Below are 17,022 nucleotides of genomic sequence, written 5' to 3' on the forward strand. Positions count from 1 at the left end.
TGATATCTGTGCTGCAGATATCACTCACAGATACCCCTTTAAATAAAGGGGTATCTGTGATATCTGTGCTGCAGCCAGTTGGTCATCACCGCACACTTTTGTCCGGTTTTATCATTTGGATATGACAGCCCCTTCGGTGGCTCACTCTGTCCTTTCTGCTGGGTCCATGATGCACTAAAGTGCTGGAGGTGGACTCCGGTTCGGTGGCTGCTCTGCGGGACATGTATACATGTCCCATACTATATGTGTTGTACCGAGTGAATCGACTGAAAGGGAACGAAATGTTATGACTATAACTTCTGTTCCCTGAAGGAGAGGAACGAGGTACAACACTAGGTTGCCCCGCTGCGCAGCTGGGCTCGGTGAAGAGCGGCTATCGAACTGAAGAATGACCGTGGCGACGCAGGTATATATGTGCGGGCGGGGCCTCACATGCGTCACCACAGATCATCTGCCTTAAAGGTGTGAATAGAGGTTTCTTCAGTCAGGCCACGCGGGGGCGTGATATCCCATACTATATGTGTTGTACCTCGTTCCTCTCCTTCAGGGAACAGAAGTTATAGTCATAACATTTCGTTTTTTGTTTCTTCAACATTCTTTTCATTAATGTGACTGTGACACTTGATTTAAATGGTCCTTTAGAGCAGTGGTTCCTCCTAGCGGTTAAAAGGTGGGTCGCGGGTCCATTCTGAATGGATGGACTCAAAAAACACACTTTATTTTTAAATACATTGAATTTCCAGCACGGAGCTTTCATTTTAAAGTGCCATTCCCTGCTGTAGAGTGAGTGACTATCAGACAGCTACATGACAGAGACAGCAATCTAGCTCAACAACATGGCCAAATGAAAGTATGATGCTGACTGTATTAGATTGTGTGCACCTTGAACCAATGACTATGGGGAAATCTGGACCCCATGGCTGGACCAGTTGGGAACCACTGCTTAAGTGATTACAATTTGTAAATAAAAGGCCACTTTTTTCTGGTTATAAAGTAAAAAGGAGTCTCTGGATATTCAATATTTGGGTGACCTTGAAGCGTATAGTTGCATAAAACCCTGTACTTAAGTATTGGCAGAAATTTGGATTAACAAAATAGCACAACCCCCCAAAAAGAGAGGAAAGGGACTGTGATCATTTAAAAAAGAAATTGAGAAAATCAAATCAATAAAGTTGTAATCCTTAAGATTTTAGCCTTGCTTAATTTGGCAACAAGCATAGTTACTTTGGCAAAGAATTCAGGTGCAGCCAAACAAACTTTCAATGTTTCATTTAAGAAGTCTGTAAATAATAATTCCTCTCCCATCATGGCATAAAGTGTGCAGCCTGTCACCTGCAACTCTTTGGATCCTTTTCTTCCCATTAACTTTTGCCTCCTTGCCACCTCTCTCCCCCTTACTCGTCATGAAGCATCTTTCAATCCCTTCAATGCATTTTGAGGAAATGAGGAGAGAAGAGAGAGGAGGCTTCTGAAGGAGTTTAGAACGAGGAAACACCTGTGTATCCTACATGGGGAATGTTTTATCAAATGTCGTGGGCTCGGCCTTAGTTTCCTAGTGTTGCCGGGGAGAGGGATATATAGGGTGCTTTGCTTGGCCTGCTGCCCCGGTGACCTGGCCGTGAATAAGTGGATGAAAATGGAAGTATGGATGGAAGTAGTGTGATTATGGAGCTCCTCAAGGGTCACAGTGAGATTTTCGTGACGTATATTTCTGCACCTCCATATGATTCTCAATTCACACAGTTTATTCTCATGGCACTTACTTTGTAGTGTCATGTAAAGGGATCGACAGATAATAAAATAGAACTCAGTTACATGGTGAGATGTAATATAATGTGCCGTCACCTTGTGTGTGATAAACACTTTAGAATATACAGGATAATTTAATTGCACAGTGTTGTGGCAGCACACAAAGCAGCAGTTTGTTTTCTGTTTCATATTTTACAATACACAGCTTTGTGGTGTATTTTTATGCAGTTAATTACTCTAAGATGTAAATAAAGCTGAGGAGCTTTTAGCTATGTGTACCTCTTGGCAGGTGGAGCTGTAGCAGCTGGCTCTTCCTCCTCCTTCACAGCTTCTCTTCTAACTGCTTTTGAAGTTTATGTATCGTGGTCGCCGTCCTCCATCAGACACCTCCCCCTCCCTGCTATCATCTTTTTTTTTACCACTGCGTGTTGAAGCACCAGCGATGACTTGTCCAGCAAGTCATCTTTGCTTTGTCATATTTCTCACTGAGACAGACCACGATGGTGGACATCCTTTGCGGGCTTCGTCATCCTCCGCAGGTTTCACAACCTTTGTTCGGAGGAGGTGCTGTAAAGCCTTCACATAATAACACACTCACTTAAGATCTGTGAACTTTAAGAGTGGAGTCCCCCTCACGGACTCCAGCAAGTCCATCTCCTGCCAAGTAGGCACTAAATGCTTGTTCTTGTCAGCAGTGAGTACCTGACAGATGGCCTTGTGCTGTTTCACAATCCTTGCCACCATCTTCTGGCAGCAGACCCATCATCACCAGCTTGTGATGGATTTAGCTCATCCTGTGCAACCACAAGATCCCTTTTTCTTTTATGAATGACAAGGCCAACACTGCTTCATTATATACTACCTCTTTACACAACCTTTGTCTAATGAAAAGTCATATTAAGTGGATCATGACAGTTAATATCATGTTAATATCTTATGTCTCTATTATATCCATATCTTTTATCATTTTTTTTATCTTGGTACAATTATATAAAAATGGAAAAATAGATCATGCATTATCATTTTAATTAGCTTTATTAACTATGCGGGTTTATCAGTGTCTGTTATCGCTGCCTGTATTAGAGTCAGGTTTTGAAATTAGGCTTCACACTTTTCACCAAACACTATACTGGTGTAGATCTTTGTGTTAATCAGAATACTCCTATACTTATACGGAGCCTAGTCACCAGATGGAAATGTTGGCCTTTTACTTTCCTGCACACCACAGATTTGTTACATTTATATGATTTTTATGTAAAATATCAGTGTTTGTAAAAGGACCTCTGATTACATGTATATGAGCTGACTTGTCATCAGGAGCTGGGATAGACCATTCTCACAGCAGATATTTTGACATGTCATAGTAGGAAAAGCACAGTCGTATTCAATAACATTAATAATAGATACAGTCCGTTTAGGAGAGGCCCTGGTATTCTGCATGATGGCTCACTGTTAAGCTTACTGGCACACTTTGTTAATGTTAGCGGTTTCACCTTTGCTTTTCCTACGATGACAAGTCGACTGTTCAGAAATATGTCAAAAAAAGAAAGAAAAAAAGGGCATTCTTGCACAGTGGAAAGATACACAGCAACAGAATGAATGTTTTATCATACATATGAGCTTTTTACCCCCAAAAAATCTGTTCAGATGTAACTTCCTCTTAATCACCAACATTTTGGATCAGTAAATGTAAATGTCACCCTTGCTTTTCCTGCTATGACAAGTCAAAATGACTGCTGTTAAAATCATCCATTGTAGATGGTGTAACACCTAGGTAAGACGGCTGCCAAGCTGCTGACCGCTATTCGAGACCAACAAACAACAATATGGTCACCTAAAGATAAAAAACAACGACTGACCAGCTCACTCAGTGTAAAAGTTCATAGTATAGGCAGGCAGTCTAAAAATACATCCAAGCCACTCTGGCTGTAGTTAAAAATCCTTTATTAATACATGGATAACAAGCGCGTTTTGACTAGACAGTCTTCTTTAGGGTGTAAAATGCATTGGAAACAGGTGTGCAATTTAAGAGATCATGTGACATTTTTTACAACTATTTTTTACAACTAATTACACTGAGTCTTAAACCAGTGCAGCACTCCGTGTTTTTTCCTCATAAACAACAAAATGACTTGATGGAGACAGCAGCGGTATTTCCAGCAACCACTGTGCCCCCAAAAACAGGTGTTTTTTAGCAAGACATTAGCTGCATTCCCAGCCATGATTGTGTGACCAAAGTGGGTGTTTTAACATAATAATAATAATAATAATAATAATAATCTTTATTTATAAAGAGCTTTTCAAGACAGAGTTACAAAGTGCTTTACATGTCAATAAATCAAACAGACAACACAAGAAAACAACAACTTTTACAAGAACAGATAAAAACATTTTAGCATATGAAAACTGAGGAAATAAAAGACAGTCTAAATTAACTTAAAACTCAAGTATAATCAGGAAAGGCTCTCCGATAAAAGTATGTTTTAAGACGGAGTTAATAGAGATCACTGACTTGGCCGACCTGATTTCATCAGGCAGACTATTCCAGAGCCTCAGAGCCCTGACAGCAAACGCTCTGTGCCCTTTAGTTATCAGCCAGGCCTCTTTAAACTAAAACATGATTTTTATTCAACAATAACGGAGTGATTTTTGTGCCTAAACATAACCACACATTAACCACAGCATTTTTGAAATGTGAAGAAATAAAGAGTTTTAACATTTCTGCTACATAATAAAGTACAAATGTCACATATCTGTGGTTTGCAGAAACACACAATGCCAACATTTATCCTGGTGATGGGGTTGTATATACAACTGGGTCAGTGCAAACACTTCCCCTTTATGGTCATGGGAAAAAAATGATTGAAGACATTTATGAGTCTACAAAATGCATTGTCAGAGTGGCTCTGATGTTTAACTGAACCAACATGTCAGAGGTGGTGGGGGAGAGAGCAACAAACTGCAGTTGCTCTTCTACTATCTTTCTGGCCTCTGTGAGCAGCTGGAGGATATATGATGTATGAAAGCTTTCAAACACAACGTTTGCACAACGGGCAGGAACTTTAATAAGCTTCCTGTAGTACTCACCCTTAGCCGTGCTGAATAGCAGCACATCGACACAGAAGTAAACAAATCTTGAAAACATGTGGTTGCTCTTTGGGCTACCAGAGGTCAGAGCCTTGTTCATTTGACACGTGCTTTATATCAAATGCTTTAAGCAAGTTCAGGGGATGATTGCTTCAAATATTGATAGACATTTATAGTGTTGCCCGCCTCCACTAATAAACCTCCTGCTCAGGTAGTAGCTGTGTGCATGTCTGAATAAAGGGTCTGTATTTTGGGTCAAATGATTCAAGGACGGTCAGTATCAAACAGATCATCTAGACCTTTTAATCCACATTGCATTGCATGACTGTACCCTCCCTCAAGCCTGCTTTCAGCAAATGCCACCACAGTTGTATCGTACATCATGAGTTGGTGTAGTATTGGTAAATGTAAGATAAAACTTCTGGGTCAGAGTTGTCTTACCAGCACGGCTGCTTTGCTCGAATGACAGAAATCAATAACTCCACAGAGTAGTCTGTGTTGTGGTGCCACTTGCCAGATCACATTTCATCCTGAAACAAGCCCCTCACCACCTTTTATCACTCAGTGTGACCCGCTATATCTTTGAGTGCTATCCCTTATCGTGCAACACCACATCATCGAGCTTTGAGGGATAGCAGAGGCTTTACTGAGATGATCTAGTGGACTATTTCCTTGGAGAGAACAAAGGCATTGTTGCTTTTAATACACGGTCAGTGATCACTGTTTGAAGTCCTGACTTTCCCTTACATTTCCCGTCGGTTTTCTGGCCACAAGGCAGCAATCTGCATTCTATATGACAATGCAGCAGTGCCCAGCCAATCATGGCATTCAAAGCTGTTGCTTGCATCTGCTGGGTCTAAATATGCATGCATTCAGTCTGTAGTTGCCCGCTTGGAATTGCCAAATGCCTGACAACTCTAGTTCTGTCAGTCCAATCTAACTCTGCAGTTGTTGATTTGTTTTTCTCAGCCTGTATAGTAACCTTCAGTTCATGGTTGAGTCTGGTTCCGCCTTGTTTGGCAGTAGCCTTTTATGTGTTCAAGCTGTTGACGCTTGAGTTGTTTTTACAATAATGCCTTATTGTAGTAAACTGATAAAAACCCCTGCCTGCCTCCAGATGTCTTTCTGCACTTGGCTGCAGCACAGAAGTGCACATTACGTAAGGCGCTACATGAGCCAGTAGCACTGTTGGTGGCACAGAGGGAAAATGGGGGGGGCAATGGTTGTCCAAATGAGCTTTGTGCTCCCTGAAATTTCATTATCATAATAAACATTAAATAAGATAAATGTGTATTGATTACCAATTTAATGAATTTGCAAAGGAATTCATATGTTAAAAATACATATGATTAAAATGTGGTCAGACTGGAATCAAGTAAGGTTACCTCCCTAATGGCCCCTTTGAGAAATCAATTTTGACGGCACTGCCTGACTGGTTAATTGCAGTGGTTCTTTGTTGAAAGGGAACATTGCTCCTTTTCAGCCTGAAAAGAAGTGATTGTAGTGAATAGGAACTTTGAGGTCCAGATATTACAACGTTAAAGCTGCTATAAAGTGCGATTACACTCTCATTGTGTGAACATTATTGCACACAGCTTGTGGTTGTGTGTGCAACTCCTGTCAGAGCTGCAGAGAACCAGCTTGAGCCGAGGGTCAGAGGGTGGGAAGAGGGAAACTCAGGCAAACTTTTTCTACTGGAGGGTTTATTTAAAGGATCCATGTGCACCGGAGGAGCAGTGTCCACGTGTAAATTGTAAATGCCCATTCTGTCGTAGTTATTGTTTGTTTAAAAGTAATATGAAATCTTGGGGTGCCCACTAGCACACCTGGTAGAGCAGGCATCCCATGTACAAAGGCTGTGTCCTGGCTCCTGCAGCTGGGTTCAATTCCAACCAATGGCCCTTTGCTGCATGTCATTCCCCGTCTTCTCTCTCCCACTTTCACGCTATAGCTGTCCTACCAAATAAAGGCAAAAAGCCCCCAAAAATTGAGCATAGCATTAGTTCAGGCAGGACACGATGTCAAGATCAGCTCACATCCCAGCTACATTGGCTAATCTCAAACAGCCCAATCAACTGATGGAGCAGCCGACTGATGGAAGAGAGTCAGCCGACTGATCACATGATTCCTTTCTATGAAACCAGTTGGCGAATCTCATTCAGGGCGCCCTATTTAAACTGCTCTGACCTGCCTACTGTTCCTGCTTCCACTGCAGGCTACTTTGCAATCTGCTTCCACCCCAGCTCCTCCTTTTCATGCTGTGTCTGACTTCTCAGTGTCATCTCTGTTTGTCACTGATGCTGCTCTGTTCTGTTCCCAGGGGGTCTTTGCTGCTGCTTTCCATGCCTGAGGCTTTTCATGTAGGCGCATGGAAGGGCAGGGAGGTTTGCTCTCTCCGCATTAGGCTTTCCTCATTTTTGCACATGGAAGGGCAGAGAGGTTTGCTCTCTCCACCTTATGCTGTCCATGTAGGCATGTGGAAGAGGCTTTCTGCATATGCCTGAGGAAAGGCAGAGAGGCCCCAGAACAGAGCCATACCACCAAATATAATACTGCAAATGGAAATTAAGTTTAAAGCATTCCTCACTGAAATATTAAAAAAAATGTAATATGAACTTTCCTTGACTGCCTAAGGTGTAATTACTACAAGAAATTGTGATATTATAAAGTCAATAAAGAAAATGTATGCTATCCAAAACTACTACCACCATCAGTGTATCTTCCCACCCCCCAACACACATATAAACCCATAGTTTATGTTTCACTACTTAAAAGATAACTATCCAATCTCTGCCCTTGTATAAAGGACTGCCCACCTGTGAAAACCTTGTGCCCTGTTGCTTTTAATTGCCTAGTGCCGGCACTGTCCACTTGTAAAGTTTTACATGCAGCATGAAAAAAACACAGGAACCGTTGATTCAGCCTCCCTGGGCCGTACACCTGTATAAAGACTGGGAGAAATAAAATATGGAAAACAGCATCTCTTTAACGGGTTATGTTGTGGCACTCAAGGGGTTGCTTCAAATTATAGCAGCTTTAACCTTTATTAAAAAGCACTTGTCAACATGACTCATCCTTGCTAGACATCATCTGCCTGTATCGCTGCTCTGCGAGATTAGGTGCTGAAAATAGAAATCTAAAATGGCTGTGTTTTAGTCACCCAATCATTTAGATGGTTCCTTGGACCCAACTTGGATTGCGCTGTCCAACCCTGCTGGGACAAATGCCTGAAAATGTCAGGGAACACGTTGTGTTGCAACACAGTAAATGAGTATCGATCTCTCTGTGCACCTGAAACCATCACACCTACGTGCCTGCGAGTCAGACTTAAGATATAGACTTTGACATGGGCTCGGAGAGAGACAGACACTATAATGGCCTCACTGTAATAGCAGCAGGTTTGAAGACTTGCTAGCCCACACATGTTGTCATTTGCTGCATACAGTTTTTATCTTTAAAGGTTTGATCAGTTCAATTTTAGGGGGAAACAAACAAACAAAACTATTCTCCCTCTGTTGTGCAGCCAGTTTGTGCTCTCAGGGGACTACAGATGTAAATTTATGTTTGCTAACCACTGCAATCTGAGGCACCAGCAAGGCTGAACTGTTTTTGCTGTGGTATAAGTCAATGAAAAAGGCGCCTGAATAAACAGTATACATACACCGTACAGACACATACACTATATACTATATTTGACAGCATACAAACTAGACAAGCATCGTTTTCTCCAATCAGTTTAACATTATTATGCTATTGTGTTGTCAGTGTGCCTAACACCGGAAATTCTTGCATCTGAGGGACTTCTGGACCGACCTGTGCCTCAACTGAAATACGCTTTGACTCTTAAAGAGGCATAAGCAGATACAAGGCGTCTGACATTTAGCCTTTTCCCAAAGGATCCAGTTTGTCCTCCACTGTTCTCTAAGACTCCTCTAACCCTATTCCCCAGACACGACACTAAGCACTTCTCTGTACTGTTGTGTGTCTAATTTTCGTTTTCTTTAGTCATTATTTGTTTTTCTAATTAAATGATGTTAAATGTTTCCTACTTGTGTTTGCTAAGTCAAGGTAGCAGATTAAAGGCTGATTTCCCCACTGTTAAAGCCCTTACAGTATCTTCACACAAGCATATTTTTGCCTCATAAGCCAATTAAAAGATATTTAACACTCATTAGCAACACACTACTGTCTCGCGTTCTCAGTAGAATTTCCTTTATGCAAACTTAAAAGTAGACTTTGTTTTCTTATGAGGCTTTTAAGTTTGCTTGTCTATCATTAAGTGTTGCAGTTATTTGTATTTGTTCTCTCAGGGATTGTTATTTTATAATCACTTTTTGCTTCATTTGTATTCATCAACATCAAGTTTTGTTTATATTGTGATACAATTATGGGTTTAACATTTTCATTTTCATAAGTATGTGTGTGCATGCATGCACTGTTTTTCGGTTTGCACATATGATGCACACAATGCATATATGTGACCATACATGTAGTATATGTGAGAAATATGAGAGTAATTCTTCAAGCATGTGCATGGATGCAATGATATATGTCCACAGAGGGGGATAGCAGGGAGCCTCTTGGTAATAGTGGAAGCAGCGGGCGCTCAATGTCACTAACGGCTGTGAGTCGCTGTTGGCTACTTGGGTTCTTTAGCAGCTCAGTGGGAGGTCTGAGATTCTGTCAAGGCACAGGTGCAGCACTCAGCTCCGAATACCTTTGCCTGTGGTTAGAAATAGTGTGTGTGCTATTGTGGTTTTATGCATGTGTTATATCTGTTGTCAGCACATGTATTTTTTTCAAGATTATATTTCTGGCTTTCACCTTTTATTAGACAGGACAGATTTGAGTGTGAAGGGGGGAGGGAGGGGGATGACATGCAGCAAAGGAAGGGCTGGAATCATAGCCATGGCTGCTGCAGCAAGGACAGTGCCTTTGTACATAGGATGCCTGCTCTAACCACTGAGCTACTGACCGCTCCAGTCAGCACATGTACATGTCGGTATATTATGGGTTGTGGGGAGGGTTCTTACTTGACCCCCATCGTAACAGGTCGTCTTTTGTTCCTATAACAGGTTGGCACAAGTTATTGTCAAGTTTTAAAATGAGCCATTATCATAAACATCGACAAAAGAACACCACGTTTGTGGTTTTTACAGAAAAAGAAAGCACAGGATAGTGAGCTCTGCTTTGTACGGTCATTCACAGTTAATCTTGAATGACTCCGAAGTGAGCACAAAAAAAACAAAACAAAGAACAGCATGCTTTTTTTTGACATATTCTAAAGTGTTACTAAGCAGTTACCTAACAGAGATGCATATTTTTAGAATGTTCATCATGATGTTCACCCTAAACAGATCCTGAGAAATTGGGGCATGTCCCTTTAAACACACATTTGTTTATTTGCGGCATGCCAATGTAATTTGTATCATTGTATATCATTGTGAATTAAATATTTCAAAGATCTTAATGGGTCAAAAGTGACTGTTTTGTCTACTTCTGTGTAGGATGTCTGATGTGTGGTTACCCCTTCTAAAGAGGCTTGTGAGCCAAGAGTATATCACACATATATCAATGTTTGTATCACATGGTATCTCAGTGATGAAGAGTCTTCGTAGTTTCCAATTTGGGCAGGGGCAAATGGTCAGTTCAATGTGTGATTGGGTAGCTTGAGCTAACACAGCAGCAGTGGCTAACATCCAGCACCAAGCTGTTAAACGGTCCCAGAGACTCACAACAACATCAAAATGTGATGCTACAATTAGCCCTGTCACTGAGTGTGTGCAGGCGGACTCTGTCCCAAGTGTATAGCTCACACTCCCGCAGTAGTAGTCTCCTGGTGGAGTCGGAGGCAAAGGGACTGCAGGGAATGTAATGATTAACAGAGAGCAAGAGTGGGGCAAATCATGAGAAAAACATTTCTATGAGCCAGTACCAGAAATCAGGGGTGGAAAAAAGAACAGGATTGTAGCTGATTGATATAAGGCAGCATTGCCTGTCTTCGCCTCTAGTTTAAATCAGTGGACTTTTTCCTTCCAAATATGATGAGACATAAAACCAATAAGGGTGGAACTTTTTTGTCATGGCACACTGTTACCTAAAGCTAGCCAGCCATATTCTAAGATTACCAGAGCGTTTGATTGGTAAATGATTCTTGAAACACCACTGTGCAAAGCAACCTAAATCTATAGGCTGTGTGCTATGTGTATAGCTACATGCTGCAAAATGAATTCATTATGCTATCAGTTGACATGATTGAGTCTGTCTGTCCACTCAACCATGAAATATGCAGGTTGTGCAGTGAACTGACAACCACATGCTTTGCCCACGTCCACATAATTTAGATGATATTCATAATATACCACAGAAAATGTATAATGAGATTTCAGTTTTGAACCAAGCTCAGTTTTCAATTGTCTCGTAGCAACATTTACAAAACAATTACATGTAGCACACATTTGTTTTTGTCAGAAGACTTTCCACATTCCTCATTTAACTGTATTTGTTGTCAAGCATCTCTCCTTTGTTTTCAACACAAATGCACATGTACATGCACACATCTGAATGCAAAACACCCCCTGTAATTATAACTGATTGCACAGCAAAATTTGAACTGGATAGGACATGCTGCTTTACAAAATGGCAGATCCTCATCTTATCATCCAATTATGAAGAACCGCTTTGACAAAAAACAGCAGGATCTTCCATGTATTGTTTCCATTGTGAAGTGATTCCCAATCAAACAACAAACAGCACTTCAGACTCTCCAGGATCATGCTGCTATGAGCTCTCGCTATGCTAATTTCTCTCTGTTTCACCAATAGATTTTTTTTTCTTGCCTAGCTTTCTCTGCCCAAAATCCATCTTTAACCTTGTTTTTCTTAGAGGGCTCCTGGAACATTAGATCAAGTCTGGTGACAAATTCCCCAGCACAGGGAATTTGCATTATCAAACTGACACCAAATACCTTTGTACTCAGGCAGGAAGAAATGTCAAAATACCTCCCAAGGTCTTAAAGCGCTTCCTCAATTCATTTATCTCCTCTTTGTCCTCCATTCCTCATGCTGTCTGCAAGTCTATACTTAGGATGATCCCTACATAGGTAATATTAGAGCCCAGCTGTAGCCAGTAACATCATTGGTAACTTTCAGTCTTTGATTTGTTTTCGAGCAGGTACCTGCTGTTTGTGGCTGTGGTCTGCCATTCTTATATTTTAGGGAAAAAAATCAATCAACAGAGTTTGAGCAGTCTAACCATAAAACAGATCAGCAGAAAATTGTTTCACTCTGTGTGTGTTTGACTGACACACTGGCAGACAGGCTGACACCAAAGCTGACACCAGACACCAGAGCTAAATTTTGAATAAAGATCACCAGCGTGCAACCTCAACACCTGATCTGACAGGGCAAAACCACCCCTGTCTGAGGCTTAATGTTATGCAAGGTGCAATCCCAACAGTCATCGTCACAGACTAGACAACCATGTGGGAAAATTACCTTATACAGCTGTATTGCCTGAGTGTAAGTGAAATGTCTTTGCAATTTGCTGGGTGTCAAGGAACAGGTGTTGATTGCAGTCATTCTCTCTCTCACTGGAGGTGCTGGCTGTCTGGCCCGGATGATTCAGATGTCAAGTTGTAATTTGATATATGGCTTGCAATGCATTTACAGTGTGCATTCAGATCATCTACAAATGACGTTGTGAGTGATTGTTCAACAGGGTGGACAGATAAGACCCAAACATCTATGTCTTTTCAGACATCTAGCTCGGTAGAGTAGGTTTCTAGCCTCACCTACTGGATATGAATAGTAATGCCAGCTGCTCATGTGTCCTTTCTCCATTTCATCCTCTCTGTCACTCTATCCCTCCCCCCCTTTCTACTTCTCCTTTTGTGCCAAATCCCTCTTCCCTCCCTCTCTCTGTCCGTTCCTTCTTCCCTTTTTCTGTCTCTGTCTTTAGAATATGCCAGGACATAACAATGAGCTCCAACAGCACAGACCCTGGTCACTTCCTGACTGCAAACACCTCACTACCAGCAGCCGGAGTCTATCCACAATCCAATGCTCTCCACCAAGGAGGAAGTGGAGGAGCCCCCTGGATGGGTTTTCATGTGAATTCCCTGGAGGATAATTCCTCTGCCACCAGCAAACTCTTAAACCTCACATTGGAATCCCAAAATAAGAACGGAACAGTCCTTGATCCCTTGGGTGGCCATCGTTTGTGGCAGGTTGTCCTCATTGTATTGCTGACAGGTATGCTGTCACTGATCACCATCATCGGCAACATCCTGGTGGTGGTATCCTTTAAGGTTAACCGCCAGCTGAAGACGGTAAATAACTACTTCTTGCTGAGCTTGGCTGTGGCTGACCTCATCATAGGCGTCATCTCCATGAACCTCTACACAGCTTATCTTGTGATGGGCTACTGGGCCATGGGGAACTGGGCTTGTGACATGTGGCTGGCTGTGGACTATGTGGCCAGCAATGCATCAGTTATGAACCTACTGGTCATCAGCTTTGATCGCTACTTTTCAATCACTAGGCCTTTGACATACAGGGCCAAACGGACAACAAAGCGAGCTGGGATCATGATCGGCCTAGCCTGGTTTGTTTCTTTTGTGCTTTGGGCCCCAGCCATCCTACTATGGCAGTACTTTGAAGGTAAAAGGACCGTACCTGCAGATCAGTGCTACATTCAGTTCCTCACAGAGCCCACTATAACCTTCTGCACAGCCATGGCGGCTTTCTACTTGCCTGTGACGATAATGAGTGTTCTCTACTGGCGCATTTACCTGGAGACCCAGAACCGTTCAAAGGAGTTAGCTGGGTTGCAGGGTTCAGGGAGTCGTGGTGGGATAGGAGGAAGAGGTGGGAATGGTGCCGGCGAGAGAGCCCGTTTTGTCCACCAGACGGGAAGTTCGAGAAGTTGCAGCAGCTACGAGTTGACCCGATTGTCCCGGAGAAAGAGCACATGTCGGGAGCTAGTTGGTCGCTTCCACTGCTGGCCTGGGGTTCGCTCTTGGAGACCTGGTAGTACCCGGCAGGGGGATGGCGATCCAGATCAGAGCAGCAGCGACAGTTGGAACAACAACGATGCTGCAGTCTCGTTGGACCACTCTGGGTCCTCAGATGATGAGGACTGCGGGGGCAAAGAGATGATTACCCAGAGTCATGCTATTTTCTCCATCGTTCTCAGCCTGCCTGGTATAAAGGCTGCTGTCAACTCCCAGCTCACCTCATGTGAGGATCTGGATGCAGCCTCAGAGGAGGATCCCCTGAGGGGAGCGGAGTACAACCGAGACAGCCTCTCAACAGTCACCACCAACACCACTGCCACCACTACTCCTGATGGAGCCAACAGTTCAGAAAATAGCTACCACCAACGCTTCTGCTCACGGAAGATTCAGTCAATGCCTGCCATCGAGGCTTCCTCTAACCAAGCCTCGGATGATCCACCAACAACTACTACCACTGCCACCAACAGCACTACCACCAGCACCACCACAAAATCCCCCTCTGTCCCAATGTCCTTCAAAGAGGCAGCTCTGGCGAAGCGTTTTGCATCCCGAGCCCGGACTCAGATCACCAAGAGGAAGCGCATGTCCTTAGTGAAGGAGAAGAAGGCAGCTCAAACTCTCAGTGCCATTCTCTTTGCTTTCATCATCACATGGACACCTTACAACATCATGGTGCTGATCAATGCCTTCTGTAAAGTTTGCATCCCGGAGACCCTGTGGGCAGTAGGGTACTGGCTGTGCTACGTCAACAGCACAGTCAACCCCATGTGCTACGCCCTGTGCAACAAGACTTTCCGTACAACTTTTAAGATGATACTGCTGTGCCGCTGGGACCAGAAAAAAAGGAGGAAGCAGCAGTTCCAGCAGAGGCAGTCGGTGGTCTTCCACAGGAGGATTCCCAGGGAGTCCACGTAAAGGACAGGAAGTTCGGCTGGTTGATAACCAGAGATCGAAAGATTTAACATAGGACAAGGAAAAGGAAGAAGCATCCATGTAGTTGTTTGTGTGGAGTTTCTTTGCTTCCTAAATGTGTTTCTCTGCTGGTACGTCAAGCACAGCAATCCTGTGGTGGTCTTGAGGTATGTGTTCGTGTTGCATCCATTTAGCAAAGCTGTGTGTAAAGGTTTGTGTAAGGTAAGGTTCAGAGATGAAAAGTTTTCCTCTGTCCTTGAAGAACTCTTTACCTTTTCACGCCTGTGCAGCTGAGAGAAAATGGACTGAGTGGGAAACAAGAGAAAAGGGCTTTAAAATGCATTGCAGGAGAATTTTTGAAGTGCAATTGACACAAGGGGAAAGGATATCTTTGTCACGGGGCTGGGGATTCACATTTGTTATCATTTCTCTCTGTGGGTAGCTAGATGTGTAACGTGCAGAGTGGTTTTGCATTTCAAACAAAACTATGTATCTGTAATACGTGACTGAAAGCCAAGACAAAAACTTATTTTGTGTTCACAGGCTTCTACATTGTACTGATTTGACCTGCCATCCTTTTGGCTGGCATGCGTTTTTATCAGAACTCCTGTACATTGCCTTTCTACATGGATATAGCTTTTCTGTGTCTGATGGAATATAAAAAGTTCTTGAATTGTGTCCTTACTTTCAGTCAACAGAGACCTGTTATTTTTGTGATATTCATTTTTTTGGTTTTCTAGATATTCCTGAGATTTTGAGCCAGTCTGAAAATGATTCTTCTGATGAACTGAGTTGTGAATATTTTGTGTGGCACCACAGTCGGTGAACTGCTGTTGTGTTCAATGTGATTGTTGTGGTTTTTATGGTGGAGACAATAAGTACATTGGTTGTGTTTTATGTACTTGCAGTTCTCTGTCAAGAGTAATGATTATACATTGATGATACTCTGTTTGTGTACATTTGGATATTTCTGACTTGATACACAATGATTGATTGCACACACACAACGATGTCCATTTATAAAGATGTGTGTTTTGATTTTACACTGTCTTTTAGATTTCTACAAAATGAGTCATCTAAGGAACTCTTTGTAAAAGGCCACCAATCTTTGATATAGTAGAGCAATGGCAGCCTCTAGTGGCTTGAGAAAGACTTGTTGTCCAGGCTGTATTTCTGTTTGTCCAACTTCTACGGTGCAGCATCCAATTCTGACAACATGAAGACAAAAAGGCAATTATTTTATCATATTTGAGCAACAATTATTCATACTTTAAGCCTGTTTGGTTTTGTGAATTGGCTCAATTCAGTCAATCATTCAAGTTACAATATTTTTATTTAACTTTTTTGCCTCATTTTTTTTTTTCATATGATTTGTGGGTGAAGCTTTTCTTTATTATTAAGACATACAGTAATTGATTTGTAAATAGATTTTCTGTCTTGGTCATCAGGTTTTTCTACACAGATGTGGCCAAACGCAACACACCAACAAAGTCAGCATAAGGAGGCCACCTAAAGCAAGAGTCTATCTTTATTTGTTTTGCACATTATGTTATTCTTATCTTAACTCAGTGGTTTTTACATTGTTGCTGCACCCAAATCTTGGTTATTGTTAAAAGGTATTTCAGGCAAAGGACTACCTGTCTCATGACACCTGTTATACTGAAGAAAGAGTGGATTGCATTATGTTGAATGCAATGGTATGATTTATGTACTGTATGCAAAAGAGATGTTTAAAAATATCCGAAGCCTGTCACCAGTGGGTATTTTGTCTGCTTTCAACACAATGTGCTCCAGTGTCATGACACATTCTTCATCAAGATATGAATTTTTTTGTACTTAAATATTGGGAATGTAAACTACCAAAATGGTGAACACAGACATTTTGTTACATTTCAAGTATGCCAATCATACTCATATTTTAAGTCAATAAACCAACAAAAAACTTTTTGACAGAAACTATCCGTCTTTTTTATTCTGCAAGTCATGATTGTGTTATTTTCTTTTATCTTTTGATTTATATTTACCTGTATTTAACCAGGATGAGTTGATAAATACAATACTATTATCTTAGCAGGAAGCTGGGTCATAATGCAGTTGAATAATTAATTCCCTGCCTTCAAAAAAATCTTCAGGAAAATATTGCATGATATGATAAAGAATAGATCTTATTTTTTATTTTATTTTGTAAAATATTTAAATCTATATTACTGTTTTTTAGATGGCAATATTTTCAGTGGTCTACCTGCTCTTTCAGGGTT

The 17,022-nt window shown here is 41.8% G+C and overlaps 1 protein-coding gene across 3 annotated transcripts in view; it reads left to right on the top strand.

Moving 5' to 3' along the window:
* chrm3a (cholinergic receptor, muscarinic 3a) overlaps positions 1–16,694 on the top strand; it is a 129,420-nt gene extending 112,726 nt beyond the window's left edge. For all 3 annotated transcript variants that reach the window (XM_049600953.1, XM_049600952.1, XM_049600954.1), the window contains exon 3: positions 12,796–16,694. In XM_049600953.1, the coding sequence (XP_049456910.1) occupies positions 12,815–14,767 (1,953 nt within the window). In that variant the 5' untranslated portion in view covers positions 12,796–12,814 and the 3' untranslated portion in view covers positions 14,768–16,694. The remainder of the gene's footprint in view (positions 1–12,795) is intronic.
* Positions 16,695–17,022: the final 328 nt, after the last annotated feature.

The sequence above is a fragment of the Epinephelus fuscoguttatus genome, linkage group LG16 (genome assembly GCF_011397635.1).
Source record: "Epinephelus fuscoguttatus linkage group LG16, E.fuscoguttatus.final_Chr_v1".
Classification (NCBI taxonomy): Eukaryota; Metazoa; Chordata; class Actinopteri; order Perciformes; family Serranidae; genus Epinephelus; species Epinephelus fuscoguttatus.